A 16030-nucleotide genomic window follows, 5' to 3' on the forward strand; every position below is an offset into this window, starting at 1 on the left:
ATAAAATATTGCGATGTTTTGATTAGGTTTTTGAAAAATCGAAAAAATAATAAACATTGTCCAACATTATTGCTTATCACTGAAAAAAAAATATTTTCAAATTGCTTTAAAGATTCTGAACAATTTTCTTTATTTAACATTGTCGATCTGGTCGTTGGTATATATGGCTTTTCAAAGAATGGAAATTAAGAAAAACACATACACTCTTTTTCTATCTACTGGTGATTTGGTTTCAGTGTTAAAAAATGAAACCTTTGTCTTGTCTCCTTGAATGTTTTGACACGCCCTCATAATCACGGCCAATACTTCTAAAATGCGAAATATTATGTTTTTAGATGTAAAGAAGTTTGTATGAAAACCTGTACAGTAGGGTGGGTACGGATTTTGAACAGTTCTCAGATCAAGTTCTGGTGTGGTTCCCCTTGTTGGGCATACCCATAGGGACTCTCACGCCAAATTTCAGCTCATTTGGTTGAAAACTGGCTTGTCTCAAGCGAGTTCAAGTTTACATGGGATTTACTATGGGAAATTTTGAATTTTCGTTCATTCGCTCCTACAGGCCTGGGGAAAACATGTAGAAACTTCCAGGATGGCCAGAAATGAGCGGAATCGTCCGGAGAACAACTTTCCCTAAGAGACCAGGTCGATTCGTTCAACCCCCATCGAGCTCAACGGCAATACATCCGGGGTTTTCGGAACCAACGGTTTTCCCCAGAAAAGCATCAAATTTTCCTTAGCATGCTATGAATGCTTGATGAACACCGCGACGCCACATGTCAAACAGCTACCACGTGATTGTAAATTTTGCACCATAACAGTTTTTTCTTATTTGGAGGTTTAGAATACAGCTAAATAGTATCAGGGTCATCATAAATAATGATTCTATAGTTCAAAAAGTAATGAAAAGTAATTTTTTATAGGTAATGCCCCTGTAGATTCTGTGAAATGTGATCCGTACTCAGAATCCTTTCTGCGGTAAACACAACGCAGAAGGGCAGGCCACTTTAATTTTTGTAATACATTTTCGGGTGCTCTCGGACGTACTGCAATTATGTATAATGACAAGAAAAGTGCTTGGGGCGTAATCTTATCACAAGACTTTCCAGCATGCTTTCATCGGACTGGCTGCGCTTGTGTTAGAATAGAGATTGGATTAAATTATAAAGATAGAAAAGATAGATTATCTATTCTAGACTGTTGTGAGAAACCAACTATGCAAATGGCTTTTTAGGACTTAACAAGTAATCGATGACAAAGTTTGAGCCAAATTTTAAAAAAATACAATGAAATGTCGATTTGCGAAAACATACAGAATCGAACACACACACACACACACACACACACACACACACACACACACACACACACATACACACACACAGTATCCTATTAATGGTGATACAATGCTAATTTTTTTGCATTCGCATGGAGATGGTGATCTTAGCGGGTTGCAGACTGGATTTCGTCATGTATGTGTGATGATAATTATCCAGCCCAGGTTGCTTAGAAATTGATTAGAGAGAATTAAAACCAATTCTACCAGAACAGGACAGGTAGCACCATGAGAGCCATCCATTGCCGGCCGCTCCCATCTCCACAATTCACCGGGAGAGGAATAAGGATTAGGAGCACGGGAAGTGTTGATGCTGGATTTACTTAGAAAAAGGTAGCGAAACCGCAGGCTCTTTTTCCCAACCAATGGTGATATAATGCTAATTTTGTACTGTTGTATTACGTTGTTTATTACCATGCCATAGTTTCGTAGTTTATGGACACTCCCTACAAACGTCATTCATTCACGCGCGCTTTCTCTTTCTTTCTCACTTTTCATTGATTCTGTATCCGAGTGCCGAGCAGTACTGTCAATAAACGTTAGTTTGTAAAGTTAATCAAACTTGTTTTAATTGACTACCAAATAAAACATGTACCGTAAAACGGGGTGACTTTGATAGCGATTTTTCCGCAAAATGAAGAGTACAATTAAAATACGTAAGGAATGGTTTAGAAACATACTGACCGTGGTAGAGAAGTGTTCAAAGTATCTCAAGAAGAACTATTCATAAAATTTTAACAAGTTTAAATAGTTAGTTAACTATAGTTAAGAAAATGTTGATGAAAGTCATTATTTTAAACTTCTCAAAGTGTCATGATTTTCTCAATGAACATGATTTTGAATCAGAAAACGGAATGCATTTTCGGATTCTTTCGACAATTTTCCACTAGGAGAAGGTTAAATAAATTTGTAAATAATAAATAATATGTGTTTTTGAAACACCATTTAAAAAAATCTCCAAATTTATAAGCAAAAACGAAACTATTGGCACAATTTATAAGCAATTTCAGTTAAATAAATTTCATTTAAAATGTGAAAACTTGTGATTCGTGCTTCAAATTCTGTAAAAAATGCACAATAAATCGATAATTTTATAAACAAACCCAGTTTTAACAAATTTTAGGCGAAATTTCGACTTTTTAACAATTTTACCTTAAATTTATATGTATTTTGCTTAAAAGCTTATACACTTAGTTAACTAAATATAAACATTGTTTTTTTTTTTCTTAAAAACTATATCAGCTACTTTAGTGATGGTACATTTAGGGTACAAATAAAGTTTGAAAATCTTAAATAAGATTTTAACAAGAAAAACTATGACTATCAAAGTCACCCCGGAATTAAAACTAAGAATTTTTAACGTAACTATTTTTTTTAAACATTATTGAAAAAACTTTTATTCCGAAATAGTGCATGGACTTTGTGTAGTCTACCCCAGTACATGTTTTAAAAATAACAATCTTGAGAAAAACCTTACCTGTTGGAAAATATGCTAAAAACTAATTGAAATCCTATCAAAGTCACCCCGGTTTACGGTACGTTTAGTGCTTGTGGTTAATTCGTAGCGTTATTTATAAATTTGAATTTTGTTTTGTTTCTACCCTTCTACTTGATACGTAATAAGAAACTTACTGAAATTTTCTACAATGTTGACATTATGGGGGAAGCCCAAACAAGCAACTCATTCTACTAAGTCTGCTGATAACAAAGCTAATTATATCCAACAGGGAATGATTTAGTAGTGATTTCTTTTTTATCTAACTTCTAGCGAAAACTGCATAAAATTATTCTGAATTTCGTTTAGTTCATTATTCAAGCCAACAGTCTTGTGCTAGTCGCCTTCCGACGCAGATGTAATGAAAGCAGAGTTATTAGAAGAGCATAGTGAAAGTGGCCAAGAGTTTCGAAAAATCATTTACAATCAAAGCATGGACTCAATCATAATGGAGGAAGGCTACACCAAGCTTGGCAACGCCAAAGTCAAGGATTGCTGCCTGTTGACGACAGTATGGCTGGTGCTGAAAATTTTGGTGATTTTGTTCGTGATACTGCTGATTGGGTTTTTCATCCACCGCCATGCCATTGGCCCTCTGCAGGCTGGATCGAGCAACTCGACCGGAGGGAATGCAACGTTCAGCGCAACCAGTAGTGGAGGGTGACCAGCCAAAAATCGATTAGAATTTATTTAAGGGTGAAATAAAGTTAGCTTATTGGTCAAAAATCTAATTTAACACATTTTTTTATAACTAATTGAAACAATTTCTTTGAGCAAAACTTTTTCTTTAGTATACTATTGGACACTCAATTCAGATTTTATTAGAAATTATTCACTGTTATCACCACCGCTCACTTCCTCGCTCTCACGACTAACAGCTTCAAACGACCACTTTCCGTCGGTGAAATGAATCCGGAACCCGCTGAAGCCCTGAGAACTCCAGCTCCAGACCTCTTCTGTGCTTCCTTCCGTCGTTTGCTGCTGCCCCTCCTTCACCGCTTTCGACTCATTCAGGCCAGACTCGGCAGAGTCCGAACTCTGCTCATCTTTCGAATCCGGCTCTTCATGACTCTCCTCCCGACTAACGGCCTCAAACTTCCACTCCCCGTTGTCGAACCGAATCCGGAACCCGTCGTGACCTTCGTGCGTACTCCAGCTCCAGATCTCCTCCGTGCTGGCTTCCACCGAGGGTAGCTCCGGAATCTCCACGTGCTTTGCATTGTTTGCCTCCTGCAGCCCACGAACAGCGGCAAAAGCTTCGACCAGAACTAATCCCGCAAACTCCTTTAGCAGGTCACTCGAAGCTTCCGTAATCGAGAGCAGTGTTCCGTTGTCCTGGTTCACGTTGACCGACAGCCCGTGCTCGTCCAGGTTGACCTCGAAAAACGCAACTTCCTGAACGTCAACTTCACCGTGATCCCCGCTACTGCTTGATTCCACCAAAACTGTACTCGTAGAAATATCCTGAACCGCTTTCTCCGTCACGTGCCGCTGCTCCTCCTCCCAGTAGTACCGCTGGAACCAAATTGACGCAAAAGCTGACCCGAGCATCAGCAAGACCAGCAGCACCGCTCCCAGGACCAACTTGGAGCAAGCCCAGCGGGACTGGTTCAGCTGGCCACCCTCCAGATCGTACTGAACCTTCATGATCGGTGATGGCTTGGACGCGGAGTTGACGCAACTAATGGCCGCACCGCAGCGATAACGGTCACTTTTATATTATTGGGAATCTAATCTCGCGGAGAAAGGTCCAAGGATCGGATCTTGGAAAGCGCGCGCTGATGACCGTGACAGTCGCCCATCAACAGGCTATTGTTGAGACTGGTTGGTTGTTCATGAAGTGTGTGATTAGATGATGTGTGAGAGGCAAATGATCGATTTGAACTGATAGAAGGATGCTTCAGGACGTTGAGCTTTGCTGCAAGGTAAGCATTAAGCGTGTTGGACACGTTCTACGTTCTTGTTTCCTTTAGTTTAGTTTAGACTCGATTATCCGAAGTTTAGATTATCCGATGTTCGATTATCCGAAGGTTTAAATAGGACTTCGGATAATCAAATCACGAACAAAAAAAGGTTTTTTGTTTTTTTTTTGTTTTTCTTATTTTAAACATCGAATTCGAGTTCATCGAGTTGAATAGTTGATTGCCTATTTAATAATAAATGATTTTTTGACAAAGAACTTTGTCCTAAGATTTCTATACGTGGTGTCAATCCAAAATTTTCGCGAAGCGAAAACGTTACGTGACGAATTCCCCTCTCGGCAAATTTCCCCTCTCTTTGGTGCACGCTGGTTGGATGAACAAACGTTTCCCAATCAGTCAATCGAGAGACGTGAGATTGATGTATCTAAAATCACCCCCACTCCACCTCATAATTTTCGGATCGTCGACGAGCCAACAAAACTCGGCTCGGTCGGTCCCGAAAATTCATTCTATTGCTGGACGTCGACGAGAACACATCAGAAGCAGATGGCCTGGTGGCCCGGTAGCAGACGGCCTGGAGGTCCGGGAGCAGATGGCTTGGAGGCAAGGACCAGCTAAGACATGCCAGTCACGGGAGTCGATCATTCGAACTGGCCACCACCTGGACTTTAGTGGACGGAGGCCCCGCGGATGTTCCGATGGGGGGACATTTGCCGGACCGTACGAGTTGGGGCAATATGGGTATCAAACTTTATGGTTTTTGATACTGGACATGAAATTTGACATTTCGGCAGTAGTGGCCACAATCTGGAGTGGCCGAAGGCCCCGCGGATGTTCCGATGGGGGGACATTTGCCGGACCGTTAGAGTTGGGGCAATATGGGTATCAAACTTTATGGTTTTTGATACTTGACATGAAATTTTACATTTTGGCAGTAGTGGCCACAATCCGGAGTGGCCGGAGGCCCCGCGGATGTTCCCATGGGGGGACATTTACCGAACCGTAAAAGTTGGGGCAATATGGGTATCAAACTTTATGGTTTTTGATATTTGACATGAAATTTTACATTTCGGCAGTAGTGGCCACAATCCGGAGTGGCCGGAGGCCCCGCGGATGTTCCGATGGGGGGATATTTGCCGAACCGTAAGAGTTGGGGCAATATGGGTATCAAACTTCATGATTTTTTATACTGGACATAAAAAGTTGCATTTGGCCATTATCTGAAGTTAAGCAGTTAAAATATATTGCTTATTAGGCAGGAAGTAATAAATAGATTACTGCGATGCAAATTTTTTTATGCCACTGCGAAAATCTGTTTCTAAAAATTTAGAATAACTATCTCGTAATCAATTAGAGCCCTGTAAAGGGCAGTTTTAATGTCTGCTGTTCAAATTTCCTTTACTGCCGCTGAAGGAAAGTCAATTGATTTCACTTCGATTTCTATTTCAGCTCTAATTGCAATTTCCGTCCTCTTAGTTCGATAGGACGGTAATTATAATGGGGAAATTTGGACCGGACATTCTAATCGAAAATTTCAACAATCATCTTGCAAAGTTCTTTGTCATACTGGTCATGTGTAACATAACCACCTGCACCTTTTTTTTCAATATTTCGACACCGCCATCTTGGATTTAACAATTATAAATCACATTAGCGTAGTTTAGGGGTCATACTTAAGCTCGACAATCAAAAATTAGACAGCGAATTTTTTTTGTGATTCGAATATGTAAAGTTTCGATTATCCGAAGTGAAATTTTTCCGAGGCTTTCGGATAATCGAGTCTGGCCTGTATTTCAGAATCTGCATGAAAACTGCCTTCATGCATTTTTTTGCGAGTTGGCGGTATGACAATTTTGTCCGTTACCGACATTACCAACGGCTGTTTTATTTGAAACGCACAAAACAAATCTTAATGTATTATTTTCAGATATCTCAATAGGGACGTGGCGTTACATCGTGCTGCCACCTGGTTTTTTTAAGCGCAAGAGTGTAAAAGTGCTAAGTCATCGTCTAAAAATAGACGGCGTCCTATCTCGCCCAGCAAAATGAAGTCGATAAAGTAGTCGGTTTCGATGAGCAAAAGTGGAAAATGTGGTCTAAAAATAGCGACGCCATCCCCCTATTATTATTAATGCACTTCCAAAGAACTTTATGAGTCATATCTGAGAAAGATATCCATAACCAAGAAGATACCATTAATCAAGGGATATTTTTTTGCCATTGACGATTTACCGATTTTGAGACAAAATCCGAGCCTTTCCAGATACTCGCAAACTCTTTAAGTTCAGGTTCTACACAGTGTAATGTTTTTTTAATTTGCAAGGAAATGAAATTTTCTTTCAAATAAGTCAAAACTCAGATTCAGTTAACATATCTATTGTTTTATAGATAAAGAATAATATTCCACATCCACTTTTTATTTCAATTCTCATCCTCATCACTGTCATCGTCATCGCTGATCGAAGCATCCTCCATCGCTTCCGTGGGAGGTTCAATGTTCATCCGTTCCCCCGAGGCTACGGGCACGTAGCTGGGATCAAACCGAGCCTTGAACACGTTCGTAACTGAAACAAAAGCAATAACAGATTAATAACCTACTTTTTCAATTAATTTGATTTAAATCTTCAAACTCACCAACATCATTATCCAACACGTTCACCACGCTAAAGTTCTTCGTCTTCAGGTCCCCTCCCATGGCCAGCATGAACGGATTCTCCGGGCACTCGTCCAAGCACTGGATCACTCCCATCTTGGGGTTCTTCTTGTACACCAGCTTGGCGTCCTCCTCGTCAATGTCCCACAACTTGAGCGTTCCATCGGCGGAAGCCGTCGCAAGCATTCCCCGAACCTTCGAACTCAACACCAGTCCGGTGATCTCCTTCTCGTGAACCTCCTTCGACCAGAGCGTCTCGCCCGGTCGTCTCACGTCACAGTAGTGAATGCGTCCCTCGTTCGTGCTGGCCACAAAGTGGAACTCGCTGTGATGGTTCCAGCAGACCCGCTCCACCTCACCACCCACCGCCCACGACAGGAAACTCGCCGAATCGTTCGTCGTGGTTCGACAGTCGAACACCTTCACCATGCCGTCGCAACTTCCCACCAGCAGCCCCTCCGCTCGCGTCGGGTGGAACGCCAGCGTTTGAACCTTCTCGCCAAACTCCTTGATGATCGTGTGTGGCGTGCCGTCCTCCATGTCCCACAGGATGACGGACTGATCGACGGAACCACTGGCTAGGATGTGACTGAAAGAGAATAGTTTCGTCAATACCGCAAAACCTCGACTTCACAGAGTCAATTCCTACTCCAAGTGCTTGTTCCACGACAGGTCCAGCACGGCGTCTGAATGACCAATCTTGGGTTTGTTCTTCTTGGTGCTGCCCTTCGAGCCCAACTTGCAAACGGGTTCCAGCGAGTCCTGGATGTCCAGATCCCACAGCGTGATTACGGGGTCCATGCAGCCGATGGCGCAGATGTTGCCCGGTTTGTCACTGCCCGGGTCGAAGCTGAGCCACTCGATGCAGAGGGGCGGCGACGGGAGCAGGAAGTCGTGGTGCACGTACAGGCTGCCCTCGTCGTCGTTGAACACTGTGGGAAAGGGAATCGAGATTGAGATGTTTTTAAAAGCGTCATCGGGGTTACATTGGGTCTGGGGGGTAAAACCCACTCGATTTTAAGTTTTTGTTTAGATTGTGGACGCGTAAGTATTTTTTACATTTTATTGTCCTTTAAAGCTGAAATTGAACCAAATATATTTACGGTGCTCAAAACACCGTTTTCAAGGCTGTTGAAAAGATTTACCTCGACTGGTGTGACATCTGGGTAGGCCAATCGAACATTCGACACCATCAACGGGCGTACGGTTTCACGGGTACAAATATTCTCATGGACAACCCGGATCTCGCTGGATGTGTGAAGGTAAGTTTTAAGCTTTACATTTTTTTATTCAAATTATAATACAAAATTTTACACGTTCCGAACGATTTCAAAAATTTTGAAGAAAAGTGTCTGTAAATGGATTCAACAAAACCTCCCAGGAACATCTAAAATCCACATATTGCGATTCCACGTCCTACAGTTTTGCGAGGAAACAGGTCACAGCCTCGGTATCTACAACGAACAGGCCAGCGAAAGTGTCCACAGTGACTACGACGTTACCTGGGACAGATACAAAGCTGTTAAAACATCAAGCGTGTATCAGGAAAATGTTTTCCATGCAGTTGTTGATTACAACAGCGACCATCTACTGTTAACTATCGGCTCTAAACAAATAAACTTGTCATTGAATTCGATATATTGATTTTCTTCGAAAAATACGAAAATAACATTTTAAAATGGCTGTAACTCAGAATCTACATCAGCAAACCTCCCGAAACTTGGCCCAGAAATACTTAACAGTCATCAGAAGCAAATTGCATAATTATCTCGAGTTGGTTATTCTTTAAAATATCAAAATTGTAAGGCAATTGTAGACTTTCTTAGAAAAAAATGGATATAACATCTTCAATGGGCTGTATCTCGAAAACTACATCAGCGAATGTTTTAATTTTTTGCGCAGAGATGCGCTATGGTGTAAGGAATCGATAGACCCCCAGTCATAAATGGTTAAAGTAGAGGGTTTTCCCAGGTCCAAGGATTTAAGCATAGTCTTCTTGTCTAAACAGTCACTATGATCTGCAAATGATTTTTTGAAAAGTGGTGAAATCATATTTCAAAACGTTTCAATTATCCGTTCAAACTGGAATGATGGTGAGAACAAGAAATGAAACCTCGCTTTATTTGATCGGATCATCCAGGTTGGAGCCGTTAAATAACCTGCAGAAGCTCTCCACCATGCGTGAAACGCTACTGCGTTTTGCATGTTTGGCAGAAGAGCGAAGAAACGTGAACCAGGCTCTCCTGGTGACAACTAAGCTGTTGGAGATATGGCGGTGGTCTTTAATTCAAAACGGAAAAACAACAGAACATAGAAACTGAAAGAAAAAATCATTGTTGGATATTTCCTGTTCAAAAGTAGAAGAGATCTTTTGATTAATTTTTTTTTTGCATGACCAGAGGACCGAGCGCAGATTGAACCTGATTTCGATAAATGTCCCAGTTTTGAAGAGCTGTATTGAACTTTGTAGTGTCCAGATTAAATAAACACTAATAATTAACCGTGTTCGGTAAAACCGATCGGAAATTATTGGAAAGAATCGTTGTAAAAAATAAAAATAAATTTCAATAAAGATAATATTCAGTCGAATCTAGCCATCTGCATGGTAGGATCCAAAATCAGCTTACAACTTTATATCCGATCATTTTAAATATTAAATATATTATTAAATATATTCCCTTATCTTAACTTAAAAAAAAACAAAAAGTTAACGCAAGTAAGGGAAGAGTATCTAACTCCATCGTGCCTCTAATGTTGCCATATCAGCACTTTGACATTCAATCACAGCTCATAAAAAGCGTTTTCAGCTGAAATCGAGTGATAAATAGCTCAATAGGAAGTGAGCAAGAAGTTTCTACAAAAAAAAGCAAGTTTCTATCAACAGTCCAAATAAGTTGTTCAGATAGTGAAAATCAGCGAATTTTCCAAACAGACGAGAATTTCCCCTTTTTTAGAAATTTGCCTAAATTAGCAGAAATTTGTAGGACCCAAATTCACCCTCAGAGCCAATGTCACTTCTATTGACAGGACACGATAACACGACACCTTTTGAAAAATTCTGGATTGACACCGCAGATAGAGCTCTTAGGACAAAGTTCCTTGTCAAAAAATGTGAAATTAACATCTAAACTTACCGTAAACTTCCATCGAAGCGCTGTCATTTTGGACGTGTCCAACCAAAATCAGATTATCCGTTGGCTTGATGATTTCATCCTCCGCCTCGGAATCGTCTTCGTCCTGAATGTTTTCCGCCGGGTCAACAACGGCCACCGAAGCCAATCGGACTACGGGTTCTCCAGCTAAAAGTTAATTCAAAATGTATTTTAAGTCTTTTACAACCAAATATTTTCTAGACATACACTCTTGCTCATAATTCTCAAACCCAAACTCATCCCCCGCGGAGCGATTTCCGGAGGTTCCAGCCTGGTCCTGGGCCCGACTAGCCAACCGAGCGGCAGAATCTTCATTTTCCTCATCCTCGGAGCTGTCAATACCGTTGGCGCCGTCCCTGCAGAAAAGTTATCGGTAATGATTTTTCTCTTTCAAATTTACGTATTTTAAAAGTGAAATTTATGTATTTTTTTGTAAAACTGATACTCAGTCAGTTCAATTAAAATTCTTGAATTCTGTTTCAAACGCAACAACCGGTTCGAACACAACTTACTCTTCCAGGTCATCACGGGTTTCGTTGATAATTCTTGCCAGTTCCGCTGGAGTCAGAGTTACCTAAAGAAAATCGTTTAAATTTTATTTTATTAAACTACTAAAAATCAGATTCATTTAACATAAACCAAGAAGAGATTTTCAAGGCGTTCACGTACTTTGTCAGGGTTGGCTTTGGCCACACCCCGTTTGATGAACAGCAAGCTCGGAACGAAGTTAACGTTGGGGACCTCGTCTTCCTGGTCGGAATCCATGCTTTCTAGCAATCAATCTGATAAAAATGCACAAGAAATTCAACTTTATTGATAACTTTTTTGAGAGCCCCCTCACTGCACGTGTTTCGCTAAACGCGGCTGGTGTGTTTTTGAATGAATTTGAAAGAACTGTCAAAGCACGTGTTTGTTTACCAGCTGCCCGCTGCTGAAAACAGACGTTTAGGAAACGTTAGCACGAGGTTCGTTTCCAATTGCGAGCGTCAGCAATGGGGCTGTTAATGATAGCCATTTTTACTTTTACAGTCTAGTCTTGATTAAAAATGTGGAGTTTTTTTAAGAAGTCCAACAAATCAAATAAATATTGTATTGCTTTTTGGGTGTTTATACTATTTCAAAAACACACAGAAAGCAAAAAATGAAAATTTGGTTTAAACCAGAACTAAACATAAAATATTGCGCGTATTCCCGGAAAATACACGCGGCATATCAGCCTCGAAACGACGCACCGCACTTTCGGCAAATGCTCGCTGTCAAATCCCATACTGCGCGTTTTGTTTTTGTTGATCTTCTTTTTCGAATCGCTTGCCATTGTTGCCAGGTATGTTTTTTATTGCACTAAAAGTGCAGAAAATCGCTGGCAACAATGTCTATGGCACATTCTGAAATGCCGCGCGGCGTGTACCTTTGAAAGAAACGGACAATATTACTTAAGATAATCGAAGTTTTGGATAATCGAATCACGAAAAACATATTTTTTTATTGTCTTATTTCGGGTCGTTGAGCAAATTTTAAGGCAAAGATGACGGCCAAAGTGAATAAATAATGAGAAAAAGCATTTGGAAATGTAACAGGCAATCAATTACTCAAACTTCTATTCTCTAATTTTTGGGAAAGATCCACAGTGCCAAAGAATTTCCATGTTCCGATTTCCCCAAAACTGTATTTTTTTCGTATCAGAGCAAAAGTTCCTTCAGTGCCTTTACCATGCTACAACTACAACTACACTTTACCATGCTAATAACATTTATTTCAGATTTCCAATAAATTGAATGAACTACAAAGCATTTAAGAGTGATGATCGATTTTCCATAAACGAACGACTAAAGTTATTATTAATTTATCATCATTATTATATTATAATTCTCTCACAAAACTAGCTATTTGTAAAACACATACCACCTTGGATACCACTCGATAATCATATAAATAAATTAATAAATAAAATATTTGAAATATGTGAAATATTTTCATTTATGATCGAGATCTAATTTTGCATTACTCTGTAAACTGATACTTCTCCTTCTCGACGGTCCCTTTTTTATTGGAAACAGAAAGTGTTTTTCAATGCAAACAACTAAAAACATTCAAAATTTTATAAATGTCTTTGCAGACCGAGTCACGTAGCCTAGTGGTAACGCTTCCACCTCGTAAGCGGTAGATCGGGGTTCAAATCCCGGCTCGGACCAACACAACTGGTGATCGTTTCTCTTCTAGATTCGATTGCTTAGTAAAGGGAAGGTAGTGTATCGTCACAAGCTGGACCTTATCAACGACACCTTAGGAAGGCGACCTATGGAATGTTAACATTAAACTTAACATGTTAACATTAGTTGAGTTAAAAACTGCCACTGAATCCGTTTGTAAATGCCGGCCCCGATACTCTTCAAGGGTGTTCCCCTCAGGAACTGGGAAAGATTTACTTTTGCAAATATATAATAAACGGAAAATAAGAGGTACGAAAACCCATATTTAATCAGAAAAAAAAAATTAAATTTAAAAAGATGTTGAATTTTATTTTTTTACATTGACAGTCACATTATTAGTTGATTAGGCAATCTAAGTGTTCTTGTTTTCCTGTTTTTTATCCTTTTATCACAGACTGTCTGTGCTTTTATAGTCAGATCTCAGCGACTAGAGGACTTCATAACAAAATTCAAAAAAGCAAAATGTAGGGAATATTCGCAGTTTTTGAAATGCTTTGTTCAAAGATAAGCTATCATGGGCACAATTTAAAAAAAAAAATGCGGCCTTTTCAAAAAAGTTACCTAAATATGTTTATAAGTTAAAATCGGTGAACTTTATAAAAAAAATCACTTAAAACTTTCGACTGCAAATTTAACTTTATATTAGTTAATTTTGTTTCCCCTTTTCTGATTTTTAATCACTCCTTTAAAAAAAATCATTTTTAAAACCAATTTTAGTGACAAAAAGTGATTTTAAAACCAATATTTGTTTTCTCGTGTATCATTTTTTTGTGTGTAGCCCTCATCCATCCTAGTCACGAAATATTCTAGCATAGCTGAATCCTGCTAGAACGGTGGAACTTTTTTGTTAAAATGCTGTAAGAATTTCCAGCTCTGTGAGAACTCTACTAGTATCCTGCTAGAACGTCTTGACTTGGCATCCTTACATCTTTACCCAATCAATCAAACAGAAAATCTCTTCAAAAGACCATACCATTACAAAATAGACAATTGACGAATTTGTATGGAAAACTATATGGTCCGAAACTTTAAACACGAACAAAAGCTGCGAACCGAAAATTAGCAGTGACGTTTTGGAATTTTGAACTTTTTTGCGCAAAAAAAAAATAGTTAATACTTAGATATTTTGGAAACTCCCCCTCGTCTTTTGTCGGAGTCGAGGAACAAAAACTTCAAAAAATATTTGCAACGGCCTAATAGGTTATACAAAATTTTACATATTTCGTTTGATCTGATAAATAATTGGCTGCTACAAATTTTATTTTAAGTTTTTGTCACCCCCACCCCTTTCAAAGTCGGTCTGAAAAATCAGGGGGCAAAAAATATGTTTTCAAAAAATTTACAAATTTCAATGAAAATTTATATGCAATTAGCTGAAATCAATTCTAAATGCATTCCCCTGCGCATATAAACATATTTTTTCTCTAATTATTTCGTTTTCGTCAAACTATACATTTTTAAAAAACTAATCATTGCAAAACAACTGAACTAGTGTAAAATGCATTTGAAAGCATTTTTTCATGAGTTCGTTTCGTTATCCCACTTTTTAATTCCATTTATTGAGCTTCTCAAAAGTTTAACATATTTGTATGTGAGATAAAGCATACTATTAACATTTGCAATTTAAATACATATTTTTTGCAAATTTGTCATTGGAGATTGCCTTGGTCCAAAGATGGTCGTATCCAATTTCTCCAAATCTATGGAAGAAAATAAAGAAAATTACATGCAGTAAATCCTCAAACAACCTCCACATAACCATCTTGACAAACTTCCAGCACCGGGAACACTAACGCTAACGCCTCCCATCAGCACGCAGCCAGTCTCCGTACACGCATCTCACACACATCACAACCACCCACCACCCACAGAACAACATCACACAACCACGATTCACAACCCGCGCGTATTCATTCAACCTGTATTTCTTTTGTATTGGTTCCATCCGGCCATGGTACAGGCGAGATTTCCGAGCGCCCGAAGTCAGAGCGCGGCCGACGTTAGTGCGAGTTTTGCCGTCGTCGGTGCTGTTTGTCTCTGGTCCGCTGCCTGTCGCCAGTTCGCCGTGTCTGTCCGATGTCTGCCTGGGTTCTGGCCCGACACACAATAGCAACACCGTGAGCGTTTTTTCGGTTTTTTTGTTGTTTTTGCGCGATCGCCGCGTGAGTGAGGGTGTGATTTGTTGGTATTGTTTTTTTTCTCGGGGTGTTTGGAACAATAGGCTAGTTGTGTGTGCAATTTTGGGCGAGTGCGTGGGTGGTGAGACACATATCACACAGTGTAAAGGCCCCTTGTTACTGGTGTGGTGCGGAGGGAGTGGAAACGATAGTGAGTGCGAGCGAGTGAAGAGTATTGTTTTCTCACTTTTGAATAAGGGAGAAGTAGCAAAAGCTCGGATTTGGGAAGATTTGCTGAGGAAAAGGAAGGAATTTGGTTTAGTTCATCGCTAGTAGGCGCTGAACAAAGTCTGCTAATCGCAAAAAAGGCGTATCGCTGGCCGTAAGACACACTGTTCCTGGAAACACCGAAACAAGGGAATCCTTACACACAATCAACACTTTATAACCGAGATTACATCGGTTTTTGCGCGACACTGTGTGCGTGTGTTGGTGCTAACGAGCGAAAGCGAGACAGCGAGACACTGTGCGTCCTGCTCCATCCAGAAGTAAGTGTTCTTTGCTAATCATCGTCATCGTCGTTATGCGAGAGGGCTTTTCCCAAATATGTCCAGCTGTTGCTTTCTCCCTCTGGCTCCCTTTTCGCGCGGAACGGACAAGCTGAGACCAAACGTCAAACTTAGCCATCGCTAGAGCAACTTGTTATCGCCAATTCATGGGGAAAATCGCAGCGAACGCGATTGTATCGACGACTTCTTGGATGATTGGAATCGTCGTCGTTCGTGTCATCGAATCGTAGTCGTCGTCGACGACGACGATTAATCAACTCACCAACACACATCCAAGCGATGTAACAAAACACTGCGTGTCCCTTCACGCACACTCCCAAAACCCGGGGTTGCGCTCCCATCGCCGTCGCCGCCATACCATTACTGCTGCAGCTTGTGTGCGCTGGTATTGGTGGCCAAAAGCCGCAAGCAACAAGAAAAACAACAAACTGACGGACTCTGGGTTGAAAGAAAGGAAACTCGAGCTTGGAACGTCGTCGTCGTCGTCGTCGTCATAGAGAATAAGCGGAAAAAACAACAACAAAACGCATCGGGGAGAATTTGTGATTGACGGATGAGGGTTTGGGCGCTGACAAATCA

General features: G+C 40.2%; 3 protein-coding genes across 4 annotated transcripts in view; 1 reads left to right on the forward strand and 2 right to left on the reverse strand.

Moving 5' to 3' along the window:
- Positions 1–3167: 3167 nt before the first annotated feature.
- Positions 3168–4701, reverse strand: LOC120418160 (uncharacterized). Its single transcript, XM_039580457.2, has one exon. It carries the CDS (start codon positions 4473–4475, stop codon positions 3657–3659), a length of 819 nt encoding a protein of 272 aa, XP_039436391.1. The 5' UTR covers positions 4476–4701; the 3' UTR covers positions 3168–3656.
- Positions 4702–7110: 2409 nt separating this feature from the next.
- Positions 7111–11436, reverse strand: LOC120418149 (periodic tryptophan protein 1 homolog). The gene is made up of 7 exons (XM_039580448.2): positions 11225–11436; positions 11068–11129; positions 10763–10911; positions 10538–10702; positions 8053–8335; positions 7385–7992; positions 7111–7314 (listed from the first exon to the last, which is right to left on the reverse strand). The coding sequence occupies exons 1-7, from the start codon at positions 11318–11320 to the stop codon at positions 7172–7174; spliced, it is 1506 nt and encodes a 501-aa protein (XP_039436382.1). The 5' UTR covers positions 11321–11436; the 3' UTR covers positions 7111–7171.
- A 3317-nt stretch (positions 11437–14753) lies between these two features.
- LOC120418136 (ras-related protein Rap-2a) overlaps positions 14754–16030 on the forward strand; it is a 229810-nt gene continuing 228533 nt past the window's right edge. Inside the window, exon 1 of one of the 2 annotated variants that reach the window (XM_039580426.2) lies at positions 14754–14882. The gene's annotated coding sequence lies outside the window, so the exon portion shown is untranslated. Of the gene's footprint in view, positions 14883–14920; positions 15431–16030 lie in introns of those variants that run through there. The other variant, XM_039580423.2, reaches the window with a different exon arrangement.

The sequence above is a fragment of the Culex pipiens genome, chromosome 2 (genome assembly GCF_016801865.2).
Source record: "Culex pipiens pallens isolate TS chromosome 2, TS_CPP_V2, whole genome shotgun sequence".
In the NCBI taxonomy this organism is placed as follows: domain Eukaryota; kingdom Metazoa; phylum Arthropoda; class Insecta; order Diptera; family Culicidae; genus Culex; species Culex pipiens.

What these genes read in the sequence shown, in the direction of transcription:
- LOC120418160 (XM_039580457.2), bottom strand. Translation starts at nt 4,475, where the DNA reads ATGAAGGTTCAGTACGATCTGGAGGGTGGCCAGCTGAACCAGTCCCGC.
- LOC120418149 (XM_039580448.2), bottom strand. Translation starts at nt 11,320, where the DNA reads ATGGATTCCGACCAGGAAGACGAGGTCCCCAACGTTAACTTCGTTCCG. An exon ending in TGAGAATTATGAGCAAGAGT is followed by an intron (nt 10,703 to 10,762) that starts GTATGTCTAGAA and finishes ATTAACTTTTAG; the next exon opens with CTGGAGAACCCGTAGTCCGA. An exon ending in TCGTGGAACAAGCACTTGGA is followed by an intron (nt 7,993 to 8,052) that starts GTAGGAATTGAC and finishes ATTCTCTTTCAG; the next exon opens with TCACATCCTAGCCAGTGGTT.